The sequence below is a fragment of the Poecilia reticulata genome, linkage group LG5 (genome assembly GCF_000633615.1).
Source record: "Poecilia reticulata strain Guanapo linkage group LG5, Guppy_female_1.0+MT, whole genome shotgun sequence".
Classification (NCBI taxonomy): domain Eukaryota; kingdom Metazoa; phylum Chordata; class Actinopteri; order Cyprinodontiformes; family Poeciliidae; genus Poecilia; species Poecilia reticulata.
In genome coordinates, this window is record NC_024335.1 from 8598769 (window position 1) to 8620220 (window position 21452).

The 21452-nt window shown below is 38.1% G+C and overlaps 1 protein-coding gene across 1 annotated transcript; it reads right to left on the reverse strand.

The window, feature by feature from the left end:
- Positions 1-5662: 5662 nt before the first annotated feature.
- On the reverse strand, positions 5663-15513 carry LOC103464393 (NDUFA4 mitochondrial complex associated like 2). Its single transcript, XM_008408450.2, has 4 exons — positions 15250-15513; positions 11726-11811; positions 8824-8887; positions 5663-7439 (listed from the first exon to the last, which is right to left on the reverse strand). The coding sequence occupies exons 1-4, from the start codon at positions 15340-15342 to the stop codon at positions 7383-7385; spliced, it is 300 nt and encodes a 99-aa protein (XP_008406672.1). The 5' UTR covers positions 15343-15513; the 3' UTR covers positions 5663-7382.
- Positions 15514-21452: the final 5939 nt, after the last annotated feature.

A 21452-nucleotide genomic window follows, 5' to 3' on the forward strand; every position in this document is an offset into this window, starting at 1 on the left:
TCCAGCTAACGTTTCGGGCAAGAGGCGGGGTACACCCTGGACAGGTCCCAGGCACTTGCAGGGCAACACAGAGACACACAGGACAAACAACCATGCACACTCACACCTAGGGGCAATTTGGAGAGGCCAATTAACCTGACAGTCATGTTTTTGGACTGTGGGAGGAAACCGGAGTACCCGGAGAAAACCCACGCATGCACAGGGAGAACATGCAAACTCCATGCAGAAAGACCCCAGGCCGGGAATTGAACCCAGAACCTTCTTGCTGCAAGGCAACAGCTCTACCAACTGCGCCACTGTGCAGCCGGATTTTATAACATGTTTTTTTTTTATTTTTCATCCTATTTCTTGTTGCCAGACTCAAGTTATTTCTTGATTCTAGCAGTTAACGAGCCATTAAAATAAAAGTCAATTTTAACCCCCTAAAATTTGGTTAATCAAAGTAAATGTATGATTTCCCAAGGGGAACATTTGCCTTTGCTCAAATTATTTTTGTCTGACTTTAAAATGATTAAAATCTGAAGCATTTAGATGTGACCAAATCAATCAAAAACAGGCTAAATCTGAGGAGGAATCACTTTATCCCAGCACTGTATGAGGCTGCAATAAGACACAATAGTGTGTCAGTGACACTTATTTAACAGCAAGTATTTTTTTCTTCACTTAAGCTGATTTATATTAAAAACAGTCTTAAATTGTAAAATAATCTGGAGCTGAATATCTATAAACAATATTCCAAAACGATCTAACCTAACATACGTTTCGTTTCTTAAATTATTCTAGTTGCACATTTGAAGAATATCATGATTTTGAAAAAATCAGAAATGCTGAACTAAAAAGCAAAATTGATTGTATTTAATAGAGGAGGACACCTGCTGTGGCTGGATAAAGAACGTTAATTTCCATATTTTTTTAAAAATAACTACCTCTTGCTTGAATCAAGGCTCTGACTGACAACTTGCTTCTCAGCGGGACGCCTTCGTCGCTGCTTCTCAGGCAAACCCAGTCCTCTCTCAGCTTCCGGATTTAAAGCAAGCAGTAGAAAAGTGAGGCCCAAAAACACTCGGTCTATACCTTTAACATGACTTGGACATGTGATGTCATCGTTTTTTGTTCATGCAGGTTGTATGAGGCTTTCAAACTACATGTCTGTTATTTTAGTTATATGAAAAACAGATTGTTTAGCTGCCCTGTCCTTAAAACAGGTAGATAAATGAATGCATTCAAATCTTCAAGGTGGGCAAAACATGTACAAATAGTATTATTAGTGTTTTTGTGAAGTCATCAACTGAATCAGCAGCAGGTGGATTATACGAGGATTAAGATTACTGCCTTCACATTACTCAAACTGAAGCGATGCCCTCACACTCTCAGGACCACTTGTCTTTCATTAGGAGATAATTGCATAGCATTAGCGTGGCTCTAATGTATAAATATGACATGGAAAACCGTTACGTTGAACAGACATCTCTCCTGGTCTGTTGTTTTTTTAACTGGTCATATCAACTTCTGGCATATTTAATTATGACAGGTAATGAAGTGACAGAGATGCATCTGTGCACTCAACTTATCCTTACACAGACATGACGGGCTGAAGACACATTTCTAATTAATTGCTGACAGTGTCATTTATCCCTCTCCTCATTAAATAGATGTGATTTATTGTCAGATCAGCCGCCGGGGGGATTTAATTTGATCATCTCTCCATTTGAGACTGCCTGCACGAATGTGTTTTCGTACAGCGGCAGAGGGCAGATCAGAGGGAGTTTTAGGCCTTTGATAGATGACCAACATTACAGGGAAATGTACCAGATGGGCGATACTGTCTACAATTATTACCATTACAACTGAGGAGCACTTTTTCATTGCACTTTCATGTTTATGAACCTATTCATTTTACCAAGTGGTTTTAGAGTCTCCACTGCTAGAATATATCACCAAAGTTAGTTTATTTTTCTTAAAATAATCATAGCAGCATTACCTGCTTTCAGTGTAGTGAATATGTCAGAGGGAAGACAAATGTCAAAACTGGGATTGTATGCAATATGTTATGGAGGTCACTCGGCAAACTGTCGGTAAATAATTTATTTAGCAAAAGTGTTTTACTTTCACAATATGGCCATCTGCTGATTCCCGTGGACGTGTGGATCAGTTTATGAATGTGTGCAGGTTTGTTAATGAGGCAAAAGTGGAACATTCTGCTTAAAATCCATTCCTTTACGTCTGACATAAAACTAACACATTTCAGAAAACAGCATGTCGACGATCAAGAATGCCGGTTGTGTGGTGCCATGCTTTTGGTTCATTTGCTTTAGCATCACTGTTTTTTTGTTTGTTTTGTCACACCTGCGGCCAGAGACTCTTTTTGCTCTACTGCTGCCACATTGCAAACTCTTCCTGCTCCTGGATCAGTGAGGGAATCTAAACACCAGGCAGACAGTTCAGCAAAAATCTTTGTCCTGTTTTCCATATGCTGCAAGCTATTTTCATGCCATTATTCTTTTGGACCCGCCTGTTGTTTAAGTCACTTTGGGATGATGATTCTTGAGGGGTTTTTTTTTTTTTGCATTTTGTGGTGGGTCATGCAGTTTTCTTTTCTTTGCAGATCTGTTCGGAAAAACTGCAAGTACACATTTGTTTTTGCTAAGGCAGGACCAAAAAACATTGCCTTTATTTACCACAGCATCAATACAATGTATTCTTTCAAAGGAGGAATGAGGAATGTAAAACTAAGGCCTGTCCTGGGTTGTAGCATATAGAGTTGTGGACAAACCCAGGATTGATGTTCCCGCTCTGGGAGAAAACGTTAAGTGATGAAAAGCTTCGCTATCTTGGCCAGATCAATGGATCTGCCCAAGGCCTCGCAACATCCACACACGCACGCTGCCACCGTCGCCTCCTGTTTTCAGGCATGTCCTATTTACTTATTTATTCAAACCCTCCTCCACTCACAACTTACTTCTTATCTTACCCATTAAAATTAATCCTCATCTAAAAATATCTGCTCTCTCTCATCAGAGAGGATGGAACCGGGGTGGAGGTGGCCTTTATCAGTTTCCCTCCTGCCTCTCTCGTGTTGAGATTTGATGTTGTCGTCTTCTGAGGAGGGAATTTTAAGAAAACACAGCATTTGTGGAACAACCTTTATCAGACATTCCCCAATTTATTTCTCACAGAAGTTTTGATTGCAAGCTGTTTGAAATGAAGTTTTGGAAAGAAAATGGTTAACATTGTGATTAGGTCTATGGTAATTCACCCCCTATATTTCTTCAGTACGGTTGCTCTGAGTTGGGAAAACAATCAAAAGTTATAATGAAAAGCTCTGTATTAGATACATTTTCCCTAAAACAAAATACAATACTATGTGTAAGTGTAAAATAAAGATTAAGAAAAGTTTTGAAAGTAACAGACTTAGAAAGCTGTGCTTCTATCTTGTGTATTTTCACAGGTATTCTGATCTTCCTTCCCATAGAAAGTACTACTGGCTCAGTGTTCCTGTATTTAGCTGTATTTCCTTTACTGTTGGTCTAGTGCTGCTGTGTTTCTGTTTCCTTTCTGTCCTCCCAAAGCTTAGTGGTTCTGTTTCATAGTTCATCTTTTTAATGTTGATCTGTGAGTAACTGGATCTTTTTCTGACTTTCAACATTTTTGAACAAATCCAACTCATTTAAAATTTAAACAAAATTAACATCCATATAACTGGATAGAAAGTTGATCTGTTTTTTGTTTGAGATAAAATTAGGAGTGAATTGGTGAAAACGGCATTGATCTAGTATTTATTTTTCATGATACTAGAAGGGGATATTTGGGAAAATATTGAGAAATAACAATTAAAATAAATTTGACTTATGGTTCAAGTGATGATACAAGATTCCAAAATGTTTTGGATGCAATAAAAGGCTTCTAAAATGTCATAAAGGTAGGCAAACTGTCCACTGTGACCCAACACAAACTGCTGGACTTGACTGTAAAAAAAAAAACAAAGCAATAAAATGAAGTGCTGATTATAATCAGGAAGCTGGTGTGGTTGAGCCTGAAGTGCTCTCTGTACCGTTTTACATTAGCAGAAGCAACACAATCACAGTTACCAGTGTAGCTGTTCAGGCAGGATAACTGTAGTGTGTGTGTATGTGTGTGTGTGACCTTGCTATTATGCCCTGGTGTGATGCTTTGGCGTGGCTGATTACCTGTCAGCAGGTTTTCTGTATCTGACATAAGCGAATACACACACCTACACGCACACACACACAATAACAGACCGTACCCACTGGGCAGGTCAGTACACTGTTGGATGAAGCATATTGCTGTTAAAAAAGTGCACACACAGACACACATGGAGCCCTAAATGGGCCCATGCAGGGTCTGGAACATAGATTGTCTATTAAGCAGTGTATTAGCAGAACCCAGGGGCCTGACATTGAGACAGTTTGTGTTCCATTAGGGAAAAATTTTATGTTGTCTGCTGTCTATTGATGCTAACCAAAGGAGCACACAAACGAGCTCACACAGACAAAAGTTCATCATCCAATGATTCCTCCAGCAGGGGAGAATTATGCTACCAGGAGACACGTATTTGCACAAAGTACCGATTCATTTCTCTTACTCAGTTCCAGATTGAAAATGATATTTTATGCTCGGCATCTGAAAGCGTCTAAAAATGTTCTCTGACCCACACAAGCCTTCTCCTCTCATGATTGAATTCTATTTTGGTCCTTTTTATCTGCAACTTCACATCTCAGCATGCATGCATGTGTGACTTACTTATCCCAGCAGTGCTGGATTTGTGAAGTGATTAGCTGAGTAAATAATGTTTTTATTCTGAAAATTATAAGCAATCCTCTGAGCTCAGCAGAGCATTCCTGATACGGAAGTTAGCTAAGCAGCAGTGCTGTGCTTTGCTTTTTTGTTCATTGCCCAAAGTTAATTTGCAGATCAAATGTTTCCCTACCTTGAACTTTAACGTGCCAAACTTTTGCAAAGGTGTTGCAGTATTGGCACATTCCCCACCACCACCAGACAACCTAATTGTCAATCTAATTTTCATTTAAAGTGGAAACCCAGATGTCTACTTCCACAGCAACACCAGCTGATTCTGGGGGATCCCAAGGTGTTCCCAGGCTAGAGGGGATGTATTGCTTATTTAATTACTTTTTCTACGAGAGAAGGTTCAACACAGAAAGACAGAATCAAGCGTATAATCTATAGAAAGAGAACATAAATTCATAGTTTAGATGTTGGCCCCTTCCAGAAAGGTGTCAAAGCTAAACTGAGATGCCAGACCAGGTGTCACTTTTATGCGTCGGGAAAATCAGAGAAAGAGAACATAAAGTTAATGGCAGCAATAGCTGCAGACGATGCATAAATGGAGCAAAGTAGGCAGAAGTAGCAAAGTGAGGAATAGTGTCCAGTATGTCCAACACTGGTTAAGGCTCATAACTACAGGGAATCTAGCTATCTAAAAGGAAAGTTTTAATCGCATTCTTAAAAGTAGCCGGTGTCGGAGACTCCACAAGAGAGGAGGCAGATAGCTAAAAGATTTGTCTCCCTTTCTAGAAACAACCCAGTCAGGTTCAGAGTATCTATATTCTCTTCAGCGGCTCCTGAATCTGCACTGCGGTCTCCGCCCTGTGGGATGGATTCAGAAATAAACCAAAGACCCATAAAAACTTCACTGAAGGGTTTATTTTTGCTCACATAGATGTTTGAAGCCACAATAAAAAAAAATCACCTGATTCCTTCAACTCATTTTTCTTTTCTTTGAACACAAAATCAAAATTTGTGCACAATGATGCAGAGAAATATCTTTGCCTGTATTCTCTGAAAATAGTCAGAATATAAACCAAATGTGCCATAATGTGAGCAGTTTACCTTCCTCTTTTATTATTTAATGGTTAATGTATAAAAAGGATCAAACCTTAGTTTGGGTTTATTCTGATACATTTGAAAGGACACCAACAGTGCTTTTTGTAATGTAACAATGAGAAATAATTAAGAATAGTATAAAGTCATCAAAATAAAAAAAAAATTAAACTTTTATCATGAAGCTTCTACTAAAAAAAAAAAAAAAAAAAAGCATATATTTATGTCTTAGTGAGTGTCATAAAGGTCAGTGGTAGAGCTGGTGCCACAGTTTACCATGCAGCGGTTCCGAGTTCAAATCCCATCCCTGGGCGTTCACTGCGTCTTTCTCTGTCCTACTTTCTGTCCAACTTTCAAAGAATAAAGGCCACTAGTCTTTTTAAAGTTATAGCCAAAAATTAATCACGAGATTCAGATTTTTAATTTTTCAAATGAAAATTGTATTTACAAAATTATAAGTAACATCTTTTTTTCATATTGAAGCTAAAAATAGCAAGTCAAATTATTTCTTAATGATCAATGAAAACATATTTGATGGCATTGCATCAAACATTACCATTAAACTCTGCTTAGTTGAATCTTGAGCAGCTTTTTGAATGTTTCCACTGGTGTTTTATTTAGCAATGAGCTCCAAGTGTTTGAGGTTGGAGAGGCTCTTTGCCATAACCCTAATCCTTCATTCCCTCCACAGAGGCTCTTTCAGTTTCAAGTCTGACTGGGCAACACCAAAGCAATAATATTGTTCAGAAGAAACATGTTGGTAAAATTAAAACATCAGTTTAAGCAAACATCAACCAGGGGGAATAAATCATTTTGGACTTATCTACTGTATGTATAAACCCAAGTTGGCCAGTAAGAAAATTCTAATAAATGTCCAATTATTTGCTCCTTTCTGTGGAAGAAAGTCGCTGCTCAAAATATGAACATGCTACGAATGTTATTGATTTAATACCTCACAACTGACTTCATCATAAACTGAATACTGCAGGAAATAATTAAATGGAGAAGCGGCACCTGAGAGAGACAGAGGAAATAATATGTTTTAATTAAACTAACATTAAAACTGTCTGATAGAGCGCATGTATCAGTGAAACACAGTCATGAGTAGTCATTAAAAATTATTGGTTATTAATGATGAATGGCAAACTAAACTCTATAAATACAACAAGCAACATAATTAAGCAAATATACATTGAATTTATTTATATTTTAATAAAGAATTCTCTTTGTGAATGAAATGTGCAGAACTCTTCATGTAAAGGTAAAGGTTGTTAAAGCACAGGTAATTTTATACTGTCTTCCATAAGCTTCATCTGATGAGTTGAATGTTACAAAATATAGCAGATCGCTCTAAAATTAGAACCATCTTTTAATGTTTTTCTTTTTTGTATTGTTTGCTCAGAGTTGACGTTGCAGAGGTACACACAGGGTTACATGAGCATGAAGTTTTACATGAGGTGAGGGGACAGCTGTAAGTGGAGGTCCTCCTGAAATTGGTGCCCCTGGACGTGCCTGGAGGACCTTTAGAAGTCGGGTCCGTCCTTCTTCAGGCTCTTGTAGTCTGTGTTGATGGCAACAAACTGTGGGGGGAAGGTGGAATACATTTAAATCTGCTTTGCTTAAATTAAATTAATCAGCGCTGTCTTCAGCAGGGCTGAAGAAGGGTTTTAAAATTGTACAAACATGCTCTCACAAACATGATTTGCAATGATTTTTTTGTAATTTTTTCCTTCCCCAGATTCTCACCCTGTACTGCCTCACAGCCAACAGTTAGGATAGATTGCAGTCATTTTATTAATTTTTTTACTGTTGCTTTTTTTATTGCACTGATTATTTTTGCTACCTGTACTTTTCATGATCAATCAAACAGTTAACGCTTCTCCCCTTTCTTCACTTTCACTCCCCCATCCTCATTATGGTTATTGTTTGGACATTGGTGGAATTTCGATGTGCGACCTTTGGCTTGCTAGTGAGAATTAAACATGTTTTGTCATGACCTTTTGTCTGCAGTAACTTTTATTCCTCTGGCAAGAACCCTGACTTTACAAATCTTCAGAAAAGTTATCTTTCCTCTAAAATCAGATCATCTACATCAGTGCAAATCTTATGGTTTGGTTGATTTCTTTATACTGAGTAAATAGTGTGTTCATTTGTTTCTTCTGATATACATGTCCTTGCAAAGTGCTACGTAATATCTCTTGAACTTTTACGTGTTTTATCACAGAAAAACAACAACCCTCAGTGTGTTGTGTGGGACACAAGTACGAAAAGCACCTCGGCCTCATGTCCTTTGTAGTATGTCTCTGCAACTTATAATATAATAAACATATATCTCAACTATCCTGTTGTAACTCTCACTGTGTGCTTTAAGCATGTGACACTGCTGCATACTTAATATGAGAGTATGCATATTACATGCTCATCCAGGAGCTGAAAGCTGCAAATAAGTGACTCGGCGCAGCCTGCTGTTTTGCTTAGATAGAAAACCTTTTCAATCATTATAAATAATGAACTGAACTTGACTTCATTGTTTTGTTGTTTACATTTTCTGATGCTGGTTTGAACAGTGCTCTGTGATATTAAGAGCTTCTTTACACAAACTTCCCAGATGTTCATTTAAAGAAAATGTAAAACTGTGCACTATTTTCCTACAACTCCCCAGCTACACATAAAGTCATAATAACTTACATTGATGTTTGCAGTTGTAACTTGACAGAATGTAAAAAAGTTTTAGACACGTGCTTAATTTTTTGAGATCATGTTTAGCTTGATAAAAAGTTTAAAGTACGTAGGTGCGATCTTCTTGTGATATTTTGCCAATGCTAAATAATTTTACTCTATTTAGGAAAAAACAATACACTTATGATGTTTGCTAGATTTTCTGTGACTCAGAGAAGCAGTGGTGGTTTTGTCAAGATCAGGATTCTCTGAGGCAGCTGTAAATTGTGAGATGGGAATTGTCACCTTGTACTGATAGGTCGGATCGAGCTTGTTCCAGGGCTCAGGGTTGTTCTTTTTGTCCCAGAAGCTGCAAATGTGGGATGATTCACAGAAAGAGAAGAAGGGAGAGCAAAATATAAATGTAAGAGGAAATAAAAGAATGGGTGCACAATAACTAAGGGCAGAATTACAAGATGTCAAATAATGTAACAAATAAGGGAAAAGAACACAAAGGAGAATGACGGAGGCAAAACGAGACTCACAAACTGAAGGGAGACAAAAGTCAGGAGAGGAAAAAGTGATTATGAGATGAAGTCAGCCCAGTGAATTGGCAGTCCTTTCCCTGTTCATTAACCAAAGTCTGGATTTCACAGCACTCCAGAGCGACAGTCCATTCCTCCACTTCCCCCTCCAGCAGCACATTACGGTGCCAAAGCACAAACAAATGGGGATGGCAGAAGGAGCGCGTCTGTCCCCCTGTGTGTCCATTACAACAAACACTGGGCAGCCTGAGAGGGAGGCAGCCACTGACCACAGCACTCATCACCAGCTGGTGATGAGGTCAGGCTTTATGGCTGACCCTCAGAACAAGAGGTTCTGTGTGGCCTGAAATGGGACGTGATCTATCTACATTTACTCTACGTGAGTGGTCACAGAGTTCACTGCAATTGGTGTAGCTCTGGCACACAAAATTCAATGTTTTTTTTGTTGGGTTTTTTTGTATATTTACTACTTGCTTATCATTCCATTTTTAAAAAGATAATTCAGGATTTTTATTTTATTTTTTTGAAGAGGCTCTGTTTGAAGGATCATACGTATTTAATGTCTTAACCCGAGGAGATAAATAACTATGAGATGAAATTACCAAAGTAATACTATACAAAAGAAACATCGCAGTTGTTTATGCAAATTCAAAATGTGCAAATCTTGAAATTTGATGATTACAGTGAACAGGTTGTGCACAATAGAGGTTTATTGTTTGCAGTGGAGGCAGAAAGCCTGGTACCACCAAATAAAACACTTCAGTGTTTCCAGACACATCTGTTGTATGTGCAAGGTTTTTTTTTTTTTAGTTTAACTGTATTTTTATCATAGTGTAATATAGAGATCCTGCTACATTTGCTATGCAAAAAACTAGTTGCTATATAAACAGTTTTGTCTTATCGGTATCTTGTAAATAAATGGCACTTGGTAAAAATCCAAACACTTACTTTGAAAATTCAGACACTAATTGTTGCTTTTTTGTTTTGTTTAACTTCTGTTTTCTTGCAGCTAAAAACACCTAAAGTTCTTTTGATTCATTGACTTCACCTGCACCCTCTGCAGGTGCAGGTGACGTTCATGCATACTTAACATGCGGCAGATGTTTTAAACACCATAGCAGGTGCATGCACATGTAGTATAAAAAAAAAAAGTCAGGGCAGTTCCAAAAGCTTCAGTTTTTGCTATGTTTTAGAAGAAGAACGTGATATATCAACCGCTGCATGTTGAAGTCATAGCCTAATAAAAATGATCACATTTCCAGCCTTTTATTTTGAATCTTGCATGTGTTGACATTTGACAGTAACATAATTAGAAACAATGGACGCAATCACATTAAAAAACCTCACTGTGTTCATCATAGTGTAAAAAGAGGAAAGATGATCAAACTTTTTCCTCAACAAACCTAATCCATGCTACTGGAAGACGTTTGTGTAACCTGTCTACTGCCAGATGGGGGAGACAAAATTTCTGCTTAGTCTAAGAGGCTCTTTGTGGATTATGAGCTCAGCTCTGGGTGTGTTTTGCTGAAGAGGCTTTTAGTTCACTTTCTTTAATGACTGCGTAACATTTGGACCTGGATTCTGCTAACACTAGCAGAATCTATCCTTCCATTTTATTTTAGGTAAACTTAAATCCTGTGTTGTTAGTTACTTCATAATCCCTAAGCGGAACATTACCACCCCCATGCTTTTGAGTTGGCAACTTTGCTAATCTATTAATTTTTTTTTTTCTTTTTTACACAGCATGTGTTTGGTAATTGTGGCCAAAGAGCTCCATATTGCTCCTCTGACCTACCCAGATGTGGCTGTGCACACTTCACCTGCTTTTATGAGAACGTCGGTCAGTTTTCCCTCTTGTGATTATTTTATGTTGATTGTCTGCGTCAGTGCTGCAGGGAGGAGCAGCGCAGTGCTCCACCTTTGTTGGCTAAATCCTCAACCAGTAGCTTTACAGTTATAAGCAAGGAGCAAAACAACATTACAACTTCATGATTTGGTGTCTTAACACAAGTACAGCAACCTTCAACATTTATAGGCATCTGTGGTAAAGTACTTTACAATCTAAAATAAAATAAAAATCATACTAAATTCACATTTTTACTGTAGAAGTGTAAAGCAATTTTTATACACTTTTTTCTATAACGCCACACTGCCAGTGCATAAAAAATATATTAAACTTGTTTTTTTTGGTCAAAATTACAGATGACACACTTGAAACTCATGTCAGTACTTACAGAGTAGACCTGACGCACATTTTAAAATGTTTTCTAAGAATTTAAGTAATCCAGGACTTCCTTTTTCCGGCGATATAAATAATGTGATTCTGAGACCTACTTCTCTCTCTTTCAGATGGAAAAAATTATAAAACATGCTATTCAAGTTACGAAGATTTTTTGAGCTCATTATACGAGCTACTTGTCATTGCACCGTTGGTAAAAATGTTGCTAAAGGGGTTAATACAGGAGGGATGTTGTGATTAAGGTGTTATGTAACAAATAGCATTTTTGCAACAACTGAAGTTAACATAGTGTCTTCATTGTGCTATAAAATGACATCTATGACACTATGTGGCTGGGAAACACATAATACTGCCCCATCAAAGTTTGTGGTCGTTTGGAGACAAACTGCAGCAGAAGTAGATTGACTACACCAGGCAGTCTTACGTGACATGGGGCCCTCTTGCCAGACGGATCAGGTAGAGCGTGGCACCTGAGATGCCCAGAGTCGTGAAGAAAAACTGAGGGATTAACTGAAGACAGGAGAGAAAGGACGAATTAGTCTCAGACCACTATGATACATGTCATAAGAGAACAGTGCATCCCATCACTCCATTGACTATATGAACATGCATTTGTGTGGAAACCATACACACACACGCATACAGGTAGTTATTATCATTCTTCTTTCACCTCTCTGTGCCCTTTTGCATATGCATGAAGCTCAGGCCATGTGCGAGGTTGCTCACTGTCAGCATGGGTTGAAAAGGCAAGGACACTAAAGAAGCAAGAACCATCATCTGCACGTGTGTGCGTGTATGTGTGTGTGTTTGCAGCAGATTTTCTTCCAATAACACTATACCTGTCAGATTGAGCAAAACACACACTTTCACACAAACTCCGTGAATACAGACACATACTGTGGGCAAGTGTGTGTGCAGAGGTTCTGACTGGTGACTCAGACGGGAATTAAAATTAAAAAGCATGTTAAGGGGACAGGAGGATTATGTGATTTGTCATCTTAAACATAAGCTTAGGTGAGAGAAACCTTAAACCGCGCCGCATCTATTTGTCGACACTTAACTGCCTTCTATTTCTTGTTTGCTTTTGCCGTGCATGAATCAGAGGGAGAGCCACACCGCTGGCGAACATCTGTTTGCGGCACAGACAGATCTAGTCAAGCTGTATAGAGCTGACAGTTTGATCAGGTTGAACTGAAGGATGTCTCTACTCAGCTGCATCCAGACATCTGTCCTCCGCTAAATGCGATGCCACTCGCCAAGTTGTTGATTAGAAGGATGTCTAATGATAAAACTTTAATTCTTAACAACACTGAAACTTCTGGTGGATACAGCAGCATTCCCTCAGGTACGCAGAGCCACACAGGACTGCTGGAGGAAACGCTACTCCCAGAGAAGAAGGAACATGCTACAATAACCTTTACTTTACAATCACAAGAATGAAGGAAATTATTTCAGAATGTTCCCTTAATACCAATGTGTTTAAAGTTATACGTATACAAATCTTTTTATGAATAAATCCATCGTTTTACTGTTTGGCTTAACCCATTTCACAGTGTTACTTCTACTCCTATTCAAAGATTAAAACTTTTCCCTTAGCCCCATGTTCATAACTGTGAGGGCTACAGGTTAAAATACACTATATTACCAAATGATTTCACTTGTATGCCTCCACACACAGATAAGCTTGAGTAATATCCCCTGTTAATCCATAGGGTCTAACATGATGTTGGCCCAACCTTTTCCACTAAAACAGCTTACGCACTTCTGGGAATTTCTTCCACAAGGTTTAGAAATGTTTATGGGAATTTTTGACCATTCTTCCAGAAGAGCATTTATGAGGTCAGACACTAGTGTCAGACAAGAAGGCCTGGATCTCTTAATACATCCCTGAGGTGTTCTGTTGGGTTGAGGTTAGGACTCTGTGCAGGCCAGTCGATTTCTTTCGCAACAATCTTGCTCATTTATGTGTTTCTGGACCTCGACTTTTTGTACTGGTGGTCAGTCATGATGGAACAGGAAGAGGCTATCTCCACACTGTTCCCATGCTGAACATTTAACATAAAATAACTTAATTTACTAATTGAAACACATAATACAGGTTTACACAGAATGATGCTTTTAAGCCTTTATTTCTGTTATTTATGATAATTTTTCACTTACAGCTGTTAACATTTAATTCCTTGGATCATCAGGGCAACACAATTTTTTTGTTCTCGAAAAGTACTTTTAATCAGATAAATGAACGTTATGATATACAAACTATGTCAACATATTTTGGCTCTAAGTTGATTTTTAGAAAGTAATTTAGGAAACTCATTGTAAGCTTGATTTATCCACTTCAAAACAAGTTCGGAAGCATTTTTGAAATCCATCCATCATTAGTTTGTCGATACCCATCATCCATCTCTAAATTCATTCATCACCGTTATGACTCCTGCAGCACACATGTTGTTAAGTTGAGCGTTTACCTTTCATATGCAACACTTATTACTACTTTGCAACATCAGAGGACCTGATGGTCAACTGGCTTGTATTTGCTCTCCTCCATACATATGCTGCTGCCTTTTGTTGGCTTTTGTTTTATAGATTGTCTTGATCGCACATTCTCTGTCTGCCCATCTGCCCTTTTGCCCGTCCACATGTCATCCATCCATCAGTTTGTCCACTGATTTATCATCTGTAATCCATTTGTCTGTCCATGAGTCATTCATCTCCTCACAGTTCAAGCTATTCCAGATTCCATGTTTAAACACTGCTCTCATTGAAACTATCTGCAGAAAATTAAGACAATTTCTTATTATCAAATTATATAGAGTTTAAGATGATAAATCTGAAACTACCACTTACAAAAGTGTTTTATTTTAACATTAAAACCCTACTTTTAGTGTAAAGCATCTCTACAGACTCTATGACCTTGGAAATTGGTTCATAGAGCACACACACACACACACGCACACACACCCCCACACACGCACACACACACTGTGTGCTGAGTGCAGAAGCATCAGCTCTGTCATCGCCAGAGTAAACACAAGCAGCAAACACACACACACACATACACACAGAGAAGCAGGTCACCTTTGATCTGACACATACACACAAACAGGGAGCAAATAATGAAGACATGCTCGTGTGTAGGAAGTCATCTACTGCATGGTTCTGATATCTTCACACTGAGCCACAAACTGAGAGGTTCACCTTTCACCATCCAGCCTGACCAATATAGGAAGTGTTTTATACTCGCAGGGGTTCGATACTGTTGCTGCCCTTATTACTTTTCTGGTGCACTGCCAAGCCAGCCCTGTCAGTCCATGAATTTGGGTCACCCTCAGTATAGCTCTGAGGCAACAGAGGGGGGGAAAAAAAAACAAGCGCACACAGCTTGTGTCGTCCTTTCTTCTTTTTATTTATTAAGATAGTAAAGCAAATTAAGAAGCCAGGGAAATTATGTGCTGTCACAGTGCTGGTTTCAAACATTTTAATGTTATTTAGGAACTCACACTCAAAGGTCTTTTAAGTTCCCAGAGCATCTGGAGCTTTCAGCTGAAGAGTTCACCCCTTTTCTGTGTTGGGTTTGTTGTATTTGTTTAAAAAAATTCTCATTAATACGTGTTGTCATGGCAAAAAAGTGTTTCTCTTTGGCAACACCACTAGCTCACACTGTTTGTACTTTTCTTTCACATATTTGCATTATATTGGAATATATTTCAAACAATATATGTGAAGCATTAATACCTTTGTTGCATATTGTTTTTCTAATAAAAAAATGTTTCCAAGTAAATAGAAGAAACTGTTTTGTGCATAAAAATTATGCATCCAGTCCATACTGCTTGTCTATTGCTCGCATTTGTCCTATAGTTTTAAAAATGTAAAAATCCTTACAATTCTGTCTAATCTCATTTCTCAGAAAGAATTAAGGTTCAACAAATAACATGTAATCCAACCTACCCCTGGATGTTTCTTGGCGTGCTGAATCATGTCCTTAATCATCTTTATTATTCCTCTGAAAATGTGTCCTCCTTTATAAAAGCCAAACCACATAAAACGAGGAACCAGCTGTTAGTCACTAACTGATGACCGTATCCATGTGAGATAATGTCTCTGTGCAGATTTATTGAAATAGTTTTTTGTTGACTGACGTACAGTTTGTCCCCCAGAGCAGTGAGACCTGTTGCCAGTCTCCCAGCCGTCCTGCCTCCCTCTCGTATAAGAGAGAGGGTCAGAGGCGACAGGGAGACAGAGGCAGAGACGTAAGTCCTAATCCTCATAATCACATCTGTTCGAGGCACTGTATGTTTCTACTGCAGCTCATCAAGTGCTCTGTGTCCTAAACTTTTTCTGTTTTTTTTTTTTTTTGTGATTTGGTAATGAAACAAGAGTGCAGAACAGTTTGTTATTGTTAACCAGTCATTGTTTGTAGGTGTTGGTCCTGCTTAAAACTTTCAAATCATCCCTCTGGTGATGCAAGATGCTGCTCTTTTTTTTTTTTTTTTTTTTTGCAGTGCATCATGTCATCTCTAAGGAGGAGTTATACCAACAGCCAGCATGTCCCTTGGGTCCAGACCTTTGTCGTGAGCATGGTAATGGCAATTGATTAGTCAATGGTGCTGCACTTGCAGACTTTAAAGGTTCCCTAACAGCCCCCTGCAACCTAATGAACCTAATGTAATTAATGCCTTAATGCTATACAGAGTAAATTGCACAACCTACTGCTGTTCTTTGCTTAAGGTAACTGCTGTGTTCACATCATTTATCATGCTTATGTGAAGAGTGCAGAGTCACTGTACTTTATTTGTCTCCCATCGTCATGAATTTATGTTAATTTACAACCAAAATCTTTGCTTGCATAAAAGTTTTGGTTGTAATGAGACAGCTGGTCTGTCACATAAAAATTAGATTATATATGACAGAACCAACACAAAGTAGGTTCTTGATGAAAGATGTTCATCAAGAAGTTCATGGTAACGTTGGTCCCTCTGACGGCAAGTAGTTAAGATCGCGAGTTTTTTAAAAATCCCACAAAAAATCTTTGTAGTTTGCCAAAAGCCAAACGGGGAATCAAACTGGGCTGCATAAAAATATGTGGAAGAAAACTATAACTCCACATCAGTGTGAATACCATACAACCTCCAGTGTGAAACACGGTGGTGATGTAAATGCTTTTGGAGGAGACAAGGTAGGTGGTCAGATGATGAGATTATGGGTGGAGCTAAATATAGAGCAACTCCGCAAGAAATCCTGTTAGAGGCTGCTAAATACTTTACCTTCACCTTCCAGCAGGACAGCTTAATTCAGTTGATCTGGTATTTAAATTGCTATACAATTGGTGATTTACATGCCAGCAATTCTCAACAAATGTTGTCTTGAGGTACTATGTAAAAAGGTCATTTGAATTCTACCATACATAGATCCTAATTAATCCTGGTTATCAAACAGGGGATTATGTTCAGCTCATTATTTAAGAAGTTTGGTATATAATAAACCCCAAGCAAGTTGCATTGAGTCATTGACAGTAACTGTAAACAGAGTGCATTTATATGCTTGAATGGCCAAGTGTTATATTATCTGCATTTGACAGTAGGATAAGAGGGCAAAACAATAAGCAAAGCCCAGGAATTGAAAAGCCAGAAACAAAAACAGTATGAAAAGGCTTACATTTATAAAATAAAAAAATATGAAAGACAAGAAAGGACCATTTGAGRATTGGAATATGAGAAAACTTATATTCCAATTTATATTCCAATATAAGAAAATCAAGGGTCACCAAAAAGAAGGATCTACATAACAACTTTCTCTTTGCCACCATCAGACTGTGACATAACCTTCTTCATGAGCTCAGATAGTCCCCGCATTGCCAATTAGTCACCATTACTAGCATCTCTSACAGCTTTATGCTGTGGTGATCAGAGGGGACATAGTGGTGCCCACCAACAGCTGCAGGAAGCCCAGGGCCGACAGAAAACTAAGAACCGCACCCAAACCACACACAGGATTCTGAATATAAAAACAAATCAACATTCAGTAGAGAATCTGAGGCAAGAACTTCTGTTAAGGTGCTCTCCATTCAATCTGACTGAGATTATTTGTGTTAAAGTATTTTTCCAAAGAATGGTGACCAAAACTGTATTTTTCTGTATGTCCACAGGAGGTAGAGACATGACAAGCAACATACACATGTCATCGTTGAGTTTACTACCTGCATCACTTAAGATGCCCCCATTTTACCCACTTTTAACTTGTGCCTGCTGTATTAAAGTTGCATAGATGTTTGGGAGTGATTTATGCTACGCTGCCTTCATACAGCTATCTTATGAGTCCCCGTAAGTTGTTTTACCTGATGCTTTTTGGTAGAAAGAATGCTATTTCTGTGTACTACATGTCAAAGGTAATGGGTGTAATTTTTCACCCAGCAAGGATAGGGAGATTGATGAAGGTTGATGGGGAAGGAAAGGTGCTCAACAAAAGAGGTTTGAAGGAAAATGAGATGCATTAAGACGAGAGAGGTGAGAGAAAATGTCGATATGCGCTCCCCCATTCACTCATCACTCTCTCTTATTGTTCTCCTGAGCAGATTGCAAACCGAGTGTTTCAAAGAGACAAAATGTAGTATTTAAATGCGTTTCCTATTGGTGATAATGCTAAGAGGAAGGGTGGCTTTAATGAGATTTTCTTCTTATGAATTGATTCAGCACATGGAAACTGTCTAGAGTCCTGACCCCACCCTGTTTGCGGTTTCCCATAACCTTATGTCATCTGTAATCCATCGGGAATCACCTTTTAGTAAATTGTTTTTACTGCTCTTCAGGCTCTATAGGTTACTTTAAGACCGCTCTGTAGCACACATATTTAATTTTCTGTAAGGCATAACATGGCCTAAAATTTATCTAGAGATACTGGTTCGTTCGTATAGTTTAATTTGAAAAGGTTGTGAACAGCTGCTGGATACAAATTGATACGTTGGGTAATATTGAKGATAGTTTTATACCTACAAAAGGCCCAAACTTTGTGGTGGACAAATTAAACTTATGTTTGGAAATTGCATTCTCTGATAGCGCGGATCACATTTGAGCAAGATACTATACCTTCACATATTATTTTTAAAAGGTTAAAAATGGTTTGTTAAAGTTGGTGATCTTAAAAAACAGATTTGACCCAAATCTCTCTAAAACTGGCCATCTGTGGGATGTACTTGACAAACATCAATTCRAAGAGCTCACATTAACAAACAAACATTTCAGCAGACGTCCTCTTCCAAATTTATTTTATTTTATTTAGTATCATGTAAACAATTTTATCACAATGACTAAAATCTATGCTATTATCATAACTCCTGTTGTTGCTGCTGCTGCTGACGACTCGGGGCTGTTCTGTTCAGAAGACGAGTGATGTGTGTGACTTTGGGTAAGGTCAACACTTTATGACTTATCGTGTCATGTTATGACTAGACAGTATAAAAAAAATCACATTGGTGTTGGTATTTTAAAACTTTTTTGATTATATGATGACATAAGATGAGTATATAATATAAATGATATAACTTCTTGAAAATTCACCACTGCAATGCTGACAATGCCCAGAAAGTGAGTCTACATCACATTAATATTTGAAGCCTCAGCATTGGCTGCATATGCATTTTGGAATAGATTTTATGGTGTAGTATGTATATTCTTATGGTTTTAAATCCAACCTTTCTGCCAGATCAGGCGGGTGRCTGGATGGATATATTTGCTTCTGTGTTTCTTCCATGCAAAGAAACACAATTGTGTTTCCTCRTAATTATTTGAATTATCTKTTTATACATTTTTAATTTCTCTTACRTGTTTTTGKTTATTTGTCTGCTTTGACTTTCTGTATGTCATATTACAATGCATTAGAGTAAAATTTCTGGTGGTGTGACAGAATCTGTAATTAACTAAACACATTTTTTATTATCAATATATAAATATTGAATATTTATATCCACAAAATAGACAATATTTTCAGTCCAGAGAGACTATTTGATGCTAAATTATTGAATGAATAGACACATGAGCTCAACAACAAATATATTTATTGTCTTTTATCTGTTATTTAGGTTTTTCAATTTGTGCAATGTGTTACACTTATTCAGTTTTAAATCAATCAATCAATCAATCAAATTTTATTTGTATAGCACATTTCAGCAGCAAGGCATTTCAAGGTGCGTTACATAATTTAAAAAACTAAATAAAATCAGCATGTGACATTGAAAATGTTTCAGGAGCCCTTGATCATTCACATAACTCCTTTAAAAAAATATACTTATTTAGAAATGTGGATACTGACGTTAGCAATGGGAAAACATGTTTTGTACTGGTTTAGTATTTTAGGCTTGAATAGCTTTGGTGACAGACCAACTTCTTTTGCACAACTTGCACACAACAATAGTCAATACAAAGGTTTTGACTTGGGATTTCTGTATAGCAAAAAAATTAATCGCGTTCAAAATTTCAACCTGTGCAATGAAAAATTAACACCTTAAAGTCCCTGACGTAAAAATTTTATGTTTTAAGTTTTCCAAGTTCAAATTATAAATCATTAAAATGTTTGTCACATTTTCTCAGCAGACATTTGAAAATATTTAAAAATACATATTTCTTTGCTCTATTTCTTGGACCTTTCTTCCAACGTGCACACATGGTTAAACACACATCTGTTGCGTAATATTCCTGAAGTTCGCCTTCTGACCCGTCACACACATCATTAGAGTTTCTATAAATTTTCAACAAGCTTTTCTGTTGTTCAAAGAAACCAGAGAGTAATTGGAGCCACATGTCTTTAGACACATCTGAGGAATATGGGAGGCTTTTTCAGACCAGGTCTGTCACCTTGGACAAACAAAGAGTAACCCAAACATGTGAACCCACCCGGATATCCTCCAGCTAATATATGACTGTTCTTGTGAGCAAAAACTCTTTGGTTTTTACTTCTAACATGTACGAATTACGACAATTTTCCTATCACACATACATACTTTTAAGGCCCAGTAATTTCAGGCTTAAAAATCACATTGAGTTTCTGTCGGTTTTGATTATTGTGAAAGCTTCCAGATTTTGCACCACTCATCAAGTCCACCCAAGCTGATTTGTACATGCAACCTGTAGTGAGGAWGTCAAATTTTGGTCAAATTTCCACTATTTCAGATRGAAAAATCTTTGTCATTACAGTACAATATATTCTAACATCATATTTTTGAAAAAAGCAAATATATTTCTCTCAGATAATTTCCATCCTTTTTGGCATGGTTGCACAACTGGCACTGTTGTCTTGCAGCAAGAAGGCCTTGGGTTTAAATTTTGACCAGGAGACTCTCTGCGTGGGGCYGCACAGTGGCGCAGTTGGTAGAGCTGTTGCCTTGCAGCAAGAAGGTTCTGGGTTTGATTCCCGGCCTGGGGTCTTTCTGCATGGAGTTTGCATGTTCTCCCTGTGTATGCGTGGGTTCTCTCCGGGTACTCCGGTTTCCTCCCACAGTCCAAAAACATGACTGTCAGGTTAATTGGCCTCTCCAAATTGCCCCTAGGTATGAGTGTGTGTGTGCATGGTTGTGTGTCCTGTGTGTCTCTGTGTTGCCCTGCGACAGACTGGAGACCTGCCAGGGTGTACCCCGCCTCTCGCCCGAAACGTTGGCTGGAGATGGGCACCAGCAACCATCCCGACCCCACTGAGGGAAAAAGGGTTTTCTCTGGGTACTCCAGATTTCACCCACAGTGCAAAAACATGATTGATGAGTTAATTAGTCTTCCTACATACATAGTGACTGTGTGCATGGTTGTTTGTTCTGTGGGTTTCCATGTTGCCCTGTGATGATCTGGTGGCCTATACAGGATGTAGTCTGCCTCTCTCACAATGACTGCTGGAGATAGGCACAACCTCCAACTCCCTTAAGACAACATAAGACGATAATTGTGTATAGAAAATGGATTGATCAACTGATGGGTTTCCGTCTTGTTTGGTTTAAAGCAGGCCAGGAGTTCAGAAGCAGAAGGGAGTGTGATGATATGGGTCTCCATGTAGGTCGGAAGTAGTGTAACAGCCTTTACAAGTTAGTAAACGCCGGAGTCTTTGAATCTTAAGACTGCATGACTGATAAAAAACAGAATGAAAAAAAATCAAGCTTTGAATTAAATTAAAGG

Excerpts from the sequence above, each read along its gene's own strand:
- LOC103464393 (XM_008408450.2), bottom strand. The coding sequence starts at position 15,342 with ATGTGGTTTGGCTTTTATAAAGGAGGACACATTTTCAGAGGAATAATA. Across the intron at positions 11,812-15,249 it reads ACGCCAAGAAACATCCAGGG|TTAATCCCTCAGTTTTTCTT; the intron begins GTAGGTTGGATT and ends TCCTGTCTTCAG. Across the intron at positions 7,440-8,823 it reads ATCCGACCTATCAGTACAAG|TTTGTTGCCATCAACACAGA; the intron begins GTGACAATTCCC and ends TTCCCCCCACAG.